Source organism: Maylandia zebra, linkage group LG15, assembly GCF_041146795.1.
Source record: "Maylandia zebra isolate NMK-2024a linkage group LG15, Mzebra_GT3a, whole genome shotgun sequence".
Classification (NCBI taxonomy): Eukaryota; Metazoa; Chordata; class Actinopteri; order Cichliformes; family Cichlidae; genus Maylandia; species Maylandia zebra.
The window spans coordinates 24532540-24543848 of record NC_135181.1 but is presented as its reverse complement, the minus strand read 5'-3'; the positions used below and the strand labels follow the sequence as shown (position 1 = coordinate 24543848).

Here is an 11309-nt window from a genome sequence, read left to right as displayed (position 1 = left end):
GCCTTTTAAGACCTTTACAGTATCCTGAAGTTGGCATTACCCCTTTTGGTAAGCTGTGTCTTAATTTAGTTTTTGTTGTAGTTAGTATAAACACTGCTCTAGAACTTACCCCCAACGTATATCAAAACAGCACTTGATCCAGGTCCTAGAGTTGATCCAAGTCCTTGTCTACTCACTACTGGTACCCTTAAGGTTAATCACATGATCCTTGAGTCAATCCCAATATGGATAATTTTTTAAAAGTCTGCTAGATTTGCCTTCAATTGTCCAACTGGCGCTGTTCCACATGACTGAGATGCCCTTTTAATATTTGATCGAGAGCGTGTAGTTCAATAGCCTGATGGTCAACCTCATTCCACTTTGAGACATTGAAACCAGTGCCTTTGCAGTTCTTGGTGGCATTTTCCAGTCTGGCCTGGCTAGAGAATATTTCACTTATTTACACTTTTGGAGCAGTACTTGTAGTATCAAAAGGCAGCTAATGTCAAAGTCCATGTATAGTCGGCCCAAGTGGTTCTAGCTGCTCTAACAAATCGCCAATCTTCAATTGCTCATCTAGTGCTGTTCCTGATAGCCCATGTGCCCTTCAAGTTAATCTGCCAAATCTCCCAAACTCGTTACCAAGTAACTTAGTAAAAGCAATCCACTTTGCTGTGATGTAAAGCTTAACCCTTTAGTTTAGCTCCTTGGCCTCACAAGTAACTTCACACTCTTTCCTACCCCTTAATTAGTCCAAATGCTCAAGTGAACCTATTAAACCCACTTGCTTTCCAAAAGGTGCAAATTGATCCAAGTAATTGTATTAGCCCAAGTATCAGTGCAGAAACTCCTTTTTTGTTCCTCTTACCTTATGTCTACTTCTGCTAAGTCAAAGAGGCTTTTCCTTAAGTTGGCCCAGGTACCACTAATTATCGTGTCCCATTTGGCATAGGCACTGCTGCTTTACGCCACCACTGTGTATCAAAAGTGCACCAAGGTCACTTAAGTGAATCAAAGCCCTTATCTACTCAGCCCAAGTAATCCTAACCCTTCTACCACATTGTACACTTTTGGTTGTTCAAAATGTTCCTTGAATCAGTCTAAGGACTAACTCTTCTGTTAGATGCTTCGGTTAGAGCATAAACAACTTAGGATAGTAGTTGGTGGCCAAGGTATCCTTCAAGTCAGTGTACAATAGGAAACCCAGTCCTGCTTGTTAAGAACTCAACCCAAGTCTGCTTTGGTGTGATCTGAACTTGCTTTATTTTGGCTTCTGTCCTTTAACATGAAATGAACACACCAAAGTGGATTTTCAGTAGTTTTATTGAAAAATGCCTCTTCTGTTTTCAGAAATAAATAAGAAAATAAGGCTGTGGAATTCACAATCTGCAGTTAAAACATGAAGCAGCAAGACCATTTCCATAGTCTTGCATGCAGGTTTTGACCGCATTTGATACGATGACAATGACGATGACAAATATTCTGATTAAAACAAGATGAAATGTAGTGAACATGTACTAAATATACACCACAGACATGCAATTCCACCTTTGGTAAAAATTATCTGTGACAGAATAAAGGAAAACTGATAAATATAAAGATACAAAATGAAAGCGGTGTTTAACTGAACCTCCTAAAAGATGAACTGAATGAGAAAGGTTATACTGAACATACTGGATGAAGTGTGAAAGCAAAACAATAAACATTTCATATGTGATGTCCTGACACTGAACATTTTCCTTCCTGCTGTACTATTGCTAGCCTTGTTACCATGAGTGCACTGTTGAACACTGCTAGTCAATACAAACTCAATGCAAATATGTTACAAGCAAAAAGACAAATGGAAAAGGAAAGCTCACAGGTTTTTGTAGTTTGTTTTTTGTCTATTTTAAAATTGTGCCAGTCACCCCCGAACATCATCAGTCTAAACCCTTCGCCTGACACAAAAAAGAATATTCACATAGATTTTTAGGCACTGAAATGTATTACCCAATAAATTTGAGGTGTCAAACCCCATTTTTATTTATAATTTCATGAACGAACACAGGTTAAGGTGAAGAAAATTAAACGGATAAAGAAAACGCTACTTGTCTTTATGATGTTAGCCTGCTGGTTGTCTATCTTGGTAGTGATCTCTTTTGACGCTGGTTTTGCAACTCGCCGTCCTCCTCGGGGAACTGGACTACTTGGGTGTCAGGTTCAGATGGGTATTGGCCTGCTTGGAGATAGCATTTGGGCCAATTGGCAAAGTAAGTTGGCACATTTTCTCTTGATTTTTCTCAACATGCACAAGAAGAACTGGTTAAAAGTTGTGTTTCTTTCTGATTCCACCTAAACCACTGACACAGCTAGTTAGTAAACAGCAGGGGTGTGGCCAGTATTGGTGGGGGGGTCATAGGTGGCTTGTGTGACACAGAGGGGGAAATGGTTGTCACCAATACAGCTACACAGCAACAAACTGGTTTGAGTTGTTTGTCTTATCATCGTAGTGTAATTTATTCATTCTTTAGAGGGGAGGGCTCAATAGTGAAGGTTTGCCAGTATTTATCTTGGTAAACCAATAAATTTGCAGGCGAAATGAACGTTACTTCAAAAATAGCAGTCTGTATGTAGTCTGCACTACAAAAAACCCTTTGAGACTGTTTTTATCACTTAAACATGGCCCAGGTCACCCAAGGCACCCTTTGGGCACGCCCCTGCTATACATTTCAGTGCATTCATATTCTCCTTTTGTGTTGTTAGAATTTCAGGTGTTAGTCTGATAACCACAAGCATTACCAGCAATCAATTCCATCACATACATTCACAAAATGCAACAAAACATGAGATCATCAACCACCCGACTAGAAAGAATTTGTGAAAGCTTTGTTAGTATTTTAAACCAGATGTAGTTTGGGTGGGGTTTCCTTGTTGTTGTTGGTTTTTTTTTGTTTTTTTTGGGGGGGGGACATGAAAACATGAAGTGGTGAATCTAAGCCTGCAGGGTCACACGTGTAGGACAGACCAGCATGACCCCGAGCAGTTTAAAATGGCTACAAGCACATGGGTGGGAAGACTTAAAATTTAAAAAAAAAACAACCACCAAAAAACAATAAAAATAAAACGTTCTGTTGGCGTTTGAGCAAGCAGCAGGTTTGTTTTGCAAGGCACAAGCTTTAAAACTACAGATGTTAAGACTAAATTTAGTGGACTTGATTCAAATATCATTTACAAGGCACAAATTAGTTTATTTACATGTCACATGGAGAGAAATGCTGTTAACAGAGTTGCTGCTGCTGCTGTGGGTGGTGATGCTGAGGTGGCTGCACTGGTTTCTCTGGTACAAGTCCACCTTTGTTAGTATTTGTTTTGGCTTGTCGGTGGTGTTGTTTGCTGCATGCTCCTCCACTGAACAAGGCTTCTTTGTTTGGTCTTTGGCTTCAAGATGCAAACAGGCCACTAAAGAGGTCGGTGCCATCACCGCTGCTGCTGGTGTTTTGCTCTACTGTCTGTGAGTCGTTAGTACTCGTTCCCTCTTTGTTGTTGTGATGTTTTCAGCACAGTTTGTTAATTGTTTCCTTTGGTGGTTATCCCTTTAAACAGCTTTAGAGCATATGAGTGATTCAGTTACAGGACTTTTTTATTTTGTGTTTTCAGATGGTCAGTGAAAGCAGCACAGGCGGTATAAAAAGTCTACTATGGTGAACCTGAAACGGGCCAAAGAGGATGGAAGGTGTCAGTCAGGTCAGCAGAAGACAGCAAATCAATAACCTCTATGTGCTTATTAGTTGACTACAAGTTTCACACATGCACTAATCCCCCCACAACAGAGTGCTCAGACATTTTGGGAAGTGCATTTTCTCCCTTTTTATAAACCAGAGTCAGGGAGTATTGGCCCAGCTTAGAATAAAGACTGGAAGCAGATTTAAGCTGTTGAGGTGGTTTGAAGTAATTGCTTCACATCAAGCTCAGTCTTCTGTTTCCAGACTACTAGATGTCCTTTTCCCCAACGATACTTCTCAGCTCATCTTGAGGACTCCCGAGGAATTCCCAGGCCAGGTGAGAGAATCTCTCCAACGGGCTCTAGTCTACTCCAGGGTTTCTGCCCAGTTGAATGTGCCCAGGAGGCATCTTTAGCATCTTTAACTGGCTCCTTTTGACACAAAGGGGCAGCTCAGACTCCCTCTTTTGGAGGAAACTTATTTCAACCTATTTTTTTCTATAAATTACTTTCTATCTTATACCTTTTTTGCTGTTTTAATCTACAGAGATTTCTGAGTTATCGCAAAGCATGCATTGGCTTTGCAGGTATCATTTTATACCATGCCCTGTCAGAATCCATCAGCCTAACCCTTGAGTTTCTGTTTTCAGTGTTATTCTAAAGTCATCACATCCCAGACTCATGAACAGGAAAGTGCATCTCCCAAAATGTTGGCGTGTTCTTTTACTGTTGCATTTAATCCCAGATTGCCAAACAGAACTAATGTCTCTGATCACAGACAGGATGCTTTACATACCTATGTATCCCTGCCCATTGTAAGGAATACCGACACACTGAGAGGAATCGCAGTATCCAGGAGGTCCAGGAGGCCCACGGACTCCGGCGTATCCTGGACGTCCAGGAGGTCCGCGAGATCCAGCAGGGCCTGAAGGGCCTGGGGGTCCGGTCCTGCTCTCTCCTGATGGACCTGATGTGTTTAATTTAAAAAAAAATAAAAAAATAAAAAGGTTATCATGATCAGTAGCATTTCAAAGAGGGAGGAAATGGACAACACACCCATGTGTGTTCAACTGTCAGTGTTACCAGACTGCAATCACAGCAGGCTGAAGTTTATGTAATCATATTTATTTCATCATATGTGCGAGAGCAAAAAACATAATACCAGCAAATAATTCAGTTTCACTTGCGGAATTAAATTCCTCGTGCGTAAATTCAGCAACGCGCAGCCGCGCACACGCGTGTGTCAGCTTTACACACGCTGCTACAGTTTCACGCTGTCACTGGTAGCTCTGCACTCTGAGAGAAATCCTGCTCATTTGACTGTCTGGAGGAGGAGCCCAAATAAGGACAGGGTCCTAATGTAATTGGACACTTCAGGTTACTGCATTAAACTCAGTTACACTGTGGCAGTGACAGAAACGCTATTTTAAACTGCATTTGATCTGAAAAATAAAGTTTTCTGAAGTAATTATTAACAGTTATTTAGGCAAGTTCTGAAGCCTCTGCACAGAGCAGACTCTTGCATGCACGAAGGCTTCTTTGTGCATGTGAAATGAAATTTGCTTTGCCTTGTTATGATATAAATATAATTCCATAATAGCCAATCGCCACATGACTTTTGACATGAGGTGGAATAGAGTTATCTAACTCAGCTTCACACGCTCCCATCCTGCATGGATAATAGGTTACAGTTACAGCTCTGCGACAGTCCTGATTAGGCCACAAGCCAGAATGATAACCAAGGATAACGGTCTCTAAATAAGAACTGTTGCTGGACGCCAATAATTAACGTGGTACAGACCAAGAACAGCCTTACATATAAGATAACTGGGGTCATAGCTAGGTTGGGGATATATGATGGTTGGAGTGATTTTTAAGGTGATTTTTAGCTTATTTCATCAATACATGGAATGAATTTTATCCTGACGTTCAGATTATTTGCACTCTTCCTCGCTATACTTCCATGACATGGCTTTAGACACAAATGTGCGTGTAGTCACAAATTTGTGCTTGAACTGCTTCCCTTTTAGAAATAAATGTCCATCATCTCAAAACGATACCAAAACAGGAGCAGGTCTATCATCTTTTCCCCCCTCTGGGTCTGTTTATTAATAAAAAAAAAACTGCATTGAGGGGATTCACTTCAACTTCATCTGCAGCCCCCACCCCAGTGGTGCAGATATTGGAGATCACACAGGGGGTTAATGGGATATCTTCAAATGGTCACCAAACCCTACATTCAAACTACATGGATAAATCACATCAGCATAATGCAGCATGGACAAAGGTGGTAGCAACATGTCTTTTATTTTTATAAACTTTGCCTCAAAGGAAGGGCGGGACTGATTCTCCAGTAAAAGCAACGTTTATAAAAATAAAAAGATGAAACTGTTCAAATGGTGCAGATCAAAGGCCGGCTGCGTTTTCATTTTCTCAGATGTGAACGCTTTCATGAAGTGCGTTTTGCTTTGAGCCAGCGTGTTTCTGAGAGTCAGAATTTTTAAAAGCCTTCCATGTGCTTTTATACCATTAGAACTAATAAAAACTACAGTTACACTCTTGTATTTGATGTAAACAGAGATGAGAACATTTTATGATATTGTTGTTAGACCACTGCGACTCAACGCAGCTGGAAACAAAATTAATTGAAAAGGTGTCGAGCTGCTGCTGACTGTCCCGGGCATGGAATGAAATGATGTAAACTATGATGGGGAAAAAGAAGTAGGATGTGCTGATCCTCCCCTCCCCTCTGAATTTTGTCTAGACTTGGACAGAAAAAGATTGGAAAGTTTCCTGCCCGACTGTCTCCTCGCCGTCCTCGGCATGTCCTCCAGGCTGACTCACTGCTCTCCTCTCCCTCCTCGACTCTAACTGCTTCTGTCTGACAGCTGGGACCGTCACAAAGCGGCAGGGTTGCAGTCGCGGAGGATGGAGTGCGATTACATAAGCAGTTGCTGGTGAAATTGCTTTTTTCAGGACCAAAGTTTGTGTTTTTCTTTAACAATGCTGCACCACCACCTGGCTAAATCACTACTTTAAAGGGCAACTAAGCGCAGTTTTAAGGAGCAAGAAGACATGGTTAACTGAGACAAATTCAAACCTCTCAGTGAAATATACTCATAGGAGATGGGACGGGGGGTATCTTGCTGTCAAATATGTGTCAACATGTCACAACACTGGTGCCAGAGACTAACAGGAATGGCAGCAAACAAAGCTTTCAGCATTTGAATCAGCCGACATCTTTGAGTGGGTGGGGGTGGGGGTGGGGTGTGAATAAGGTGAGACACTCAATAAGATGAGTGACAAAGGCAGGTAAAAATCAAGGTTTACATCATCAAGGTAGATCGTTATATGCAAAGGCTCCATTTCCATCATCTTGGCTCAAACATTGAGTGTGTTTGGGTTTTTAGTGGCAAATGTGACGAGACAATAGTTCTGTTTTGCTGAAACATAAATTATTTATCTTTTTTAAGCCTTACAAATCTGTAGGGGCAGTTCAGATGATGGTTTCATCAACGATGATAAATTATGGACTTAGGAATCAGCTTTGCCTGTTAACTTTAGCTGTCAGCGATCTCACCAACATTTTAAGTATTTTTGGTGTCTTGCTAAAGAATGTGTACCTGGAGGTCCCCTCGGTCCTTTCGCTCCAACTACTGAAGTTCCTCGATCGCCTTTCTCTCCTGGGGGACCTGAAGGGGGGGAAAGTAAAGTATCATTAGGCTGGGAGCTCGGAGGTCTCAATCCTGTAAGTTGCAGAATAAAATAAGACATTTTTTCTGTCTCCCCTTATATAAGAGCTCCTACTTAAAAGCTCCTCCCTGTGGTAGAACTTGGCTTTGGAACATTTTTTTTGCCTCTTCTGAAATATGTTTCCTGAATTTTTGTTACATAAAGTGAGACAGGAAAGTGAGACTTCAGAAAGGGGTCCTTAATGAGCAGAAGGTGAGGGTGCAATGCAAATACATTTAATTTCTGATTCTGCCCGGCAACATCTTCAGTAGTTATTCTGTTTTCTTTAATAAGATTGAACACAGGGATGAATGCACTAGCAGCCATGTTCATGATCATTTAGATCAGAGTTTTCTAAGTTTTGTTGACCGAGTGCCAGTGCCAGTAGTTTATCTGGATAAATGAAACATGCAGTGTGCATTGGCCAATCTCCCTAGATTACAATTTGCTGTTTGTGGATCAAAAAATCTCGTCAAATGAGAATTAAAAAAAAAGATGTAAAAAAGTGTCTCTGGGTCAATAGAAGTACTTTTTTCACTGCAGTATTTTTACATTTTGGCATCAGCAGCTTTATTTGATTCGATCTGGACTGAAATTCAGATTAACGATGATGCCAGGCCTTTCTAGCATTCTGTGATGGTTTGGTGCGTCTTAGGTAAACGTTCTGCAGAGTAAATAATCACTTTGCTGCCTTCTGTGCTCCCATTTTAGAAATCATTCGACTTCATGTTTATTTTTCTAACTCCATTTGTTCATGATGTCAGCCTCTCCTGCCGTGCAGCAACTTCTCAGGGGTGGCTCGTACCTCTCTCTCCCTGCTGGCCGGGCAATCCGGAACTTCCGGGGAATCCGTTCCTTCCTGTGGCGCCCGGCTCTCCACGGGGTCCCTGATTGCCAGGAGGTCCAGGAGGGCCCGGAGGGCCTGGGTTATTGTTGCGGTACATGTTGCTGGGGATTTGATTCAATAACGAGTTGACCCGAGTCATTTGTTCTGCAACAGCAGGGTGAAGAGAAAGCAAGAACATTACAAACCACATTGTGAAAGCCAAGAGGCAGAGATTTCTAAATCCATGTCAGGAGGGGGAAAATGTGTTCTACGTACCTTGGACTAACTGTCCGCAAACCTGTCTGGCAATGGATCGCATCATGTTCTGAGGAGCAAAGTCGCCCTGGGTGCAGACAGGCAGGATTTAAAATTGGAAAACAGTAAAGAAAGGAATAGAATAGTTCTTTATTGTCATTGTGCACAGACTTTATATGAGTCAGAAAATGTTTCTCTGAAACTTTTCATTGAAACGTGGCTCAATCAGGATTTTTGTGACCACCTGCTGCTTTTGCACTAAGGAGCATTTGCAACAGCTATAATGACCCCCACCTTTATCTCAAAGGTTGAGGCTATAGAGACCAAACAGCAGTCTAGCAGGGGAAGAGCTGTCCAAAGTCCTGGTCAAAAGGTTTGCAGAGTTGGGAGCTCTAACAGAAGCTGGCTACTCGTTTTTCTCCAGGTGGTTCAGTGAATTCGTCCCACATGAAGCTTTGGATTGTCCATGCCAAGTTCTACTTTAACATCCTAGGAGAACCTATTGCACAAACAAACTCAACAGTGGTGCGATGCAAATGGGTCCTCCATTATGGAGAATATGGGGTGCACTAATATGAATATCTCCATTCGTTCCCTGCTACTTCGCTCTTCAAAAAAATTGAAATTCAAGTTGAAGGTCGGCAAACTGAAGCGGATCCAACATGCACTACAGATGGTGCTTGACGTCCTGACAGAACAGGACTTCCAGGAAGTGTTCCCAGTGTTGGAAGCACGGCAGCTCTGGACAAGATTACTACTTCGAGGATGGCATCCAATTTCTGTGTGTATATTTTTGGTTTCTGTTGAATGTTCTCCCTTAGACGCCTCAGAGCATTTCAACACCTCAGCACTGATGCAATCCAATGAATGTCCAAAAAGACTAGATTCCTCGTCTCTCTCTGAACCTGAAGTTAAAATTGTCTATGTTGAAATCGGGCTTCAGACTAAAATTTAGAATGGCAGCCGCACTGGATGCCAGATGAACATGCACATGAAGACAATCCAGGAGCAGACACATTTAAAATGGTACAGTTTCTTTCATGGACTTTTTGGTCACACATTGTACATCAGGAAAATACTCCAAACAACTCGTAATGCTAAGTGATAAGTTCCCAGCATTTCCTACTGTTTGCCCCATTTGTCATTTCTCAAGTCACTTATATGTAAATGTATTATTAGAAATTTCCTGAAACGTGAAACTGCACAGGGAATCTAGCCTCTTGTTTTCATCAGCTTGTTGTTGACATGTTGTAGGATATTTTTAATATCATCACTTGTGGACAAAAACATTTGATGTAGGTTTACTCACTCTCTCTCCCTTGTCTCCCTTTGGACCATTGGGACCCTAGAACCAGAGAAATAAAACTGTTAAGAACTATTCAGGCCCAACGTGCTGCTCAATGAACACACAACCCTGCCAGCAAACTTACAGGAGGACCAGAGTCTCCAGGATTTCCTGGTTTTCCTGTGGTACCTGGTACTCCAGGAGATCCTGGAGGTCCCTGCAAGGAAAAAGAGAAGGGTAAGAAAAATATCGATGAGTGGGAAAGAGGACAAAGATGACTCTTGGGAAATATGCCTGCAAAGGTAGTAGAAAGCGCTTTGGAAAGGCAATTAAATGCCTCAATTGTTCATGTGGTTTGCAGCTCTGAGGTGTGCATGTGTCAAACCATTAGAAGTCTTACCATGGGCCCTGGGGCTCCTCTAGGTCCAGCTGGGCCTTCCTTTCCTTGAGGGCCCTGGAAATATAAGATAATGCCTAAAACCCTAAAGCCATACAGTTCATGTTTAAAGAATTCAGACCGCATGGATGCCATTAAAAACAGCCTGGCTATACTCACCCTCACTCCGGCGGGTCCCATTGGGCCAACAGGACCAGGAGGACCACGAGAACCCTGCAAACATGAGAAGACCCCTCAGAAAAAAGTATTTTATGCTCATCATCTGTAACAGAAAGTCCACCTTTCCTCTGATTGACCAACTCGAGCTGGTTTGTTTCAGCGTCGTGCCGGACAGTAAACGTCTTTTTCTTTTTTTTTTTCTTTTTTCCCCCCGTGCTCATTTGCTCAGAAACTCTGCTCACTATTTTTATTGTCTCTGGTCTTTGATGCCTTGGCATAAGATTTACAAGGAACATAATATATTCCAGAACCGTTTTATTGGCCATTATAAACCAGGACTGCATGGTCTGTAACTCATTAAATGCATGTTGCTATAGCATCTGCTCCAACATGGTCACCTGCAGCCTCGTTGCTCCAATACGGTCCACGTGGAGTTTGTTTTACTGGCATAAAGAGCTGATTAATCAGTCTTACTCATGAGTCTGAAGCTCTGCATGAACACTGCGGGTGAAGGGTTGAAGGTTTAATTCCCAATTGTGCATGCTGTTCCAGTGCAACAACACTTTGAGCAGGGCAGTAAATTGTTCCAGTCCTTTAACTAGTTGAGCTGACTGGAAGAAATAAATTATTGAATAAAGGATTTGAAGTAGGTAGCACTAATTACTCTTGTTTTTCCATCTAATTCATTGTCTTTTTGGAAATTCTACTTACAAACACTGAATTAGTTGAAATAAAATAAGTAAGCAAGGGCTTTTAAATAAAGTCGTCATCAACTCTGACACACACACACAGAAAACATACCATACGTGTTGCACACTTTTTTAAAGAAATATGGATGTTAAATGTGAACATGGTGGCAAAACGTTGCCTACTGTTACCAAGTTTTTGAAGGTGACCCAGAGTTTATTAAAACTCTCAGATGAGTTTTCAGTGACAAACCTAACAAATGTTTACCAGAAATTATCTAAAAAAAAAA

General features: G+C 41.6%; 1 protein-coding gene across 4 annotated transcripts in view; it reads right to left on the bottom strand.

Annotated features, from left to right (window-relative positions):
• Positions 1–1284: 1284 nt before the first annotated feature.
• The window catches only part of col12a1b (collagen, type XII, alpha 1b), a 149264-nt gene continuing 139239 nt past the window's right edge, over positions 1285–11309 (bottom strand). For 2 of the 4 annotated variants that reach the window (XM_024799001.2, XM_024799002.2), the window contains 9 exons: positions 10334–10387; positions 10178–10231; positions 9923–9994; positions 9802–9837; positions 8514–8580; positions 8217–8402; positions 7303–7371; positions 4476–4646; positions 1285–2197 (listed from right to left, as the gene is read on the bottom strand). In XM_024799001.2, coding sequence (XP_024654769.2) covers positions 2097–2197; positions 4476–4646; positions 7303–7371; positions 8217–8402; positions 8514–8580; positions 9802–9837; positions 9923–9994; positions 10178–10231; positions 10334–10387 — 810 coding nt within the window. In that variant the 3' untranslated portion in view covers positions 1285–2096. Of the gene's footprint in view, positions 3666–4475; positions 4647–7302; positions 7372–8216; positions 8403–8513; positions 8581–9801; positions 9838–9922; positions 9995–10177; positions 10232–10333; positions 10388–11309 lie in introns of all 4 variants that reach the window. The other 2 variants (XM_024799003.2, XM_076874176.1) reach the window with 2 other exon arrangements.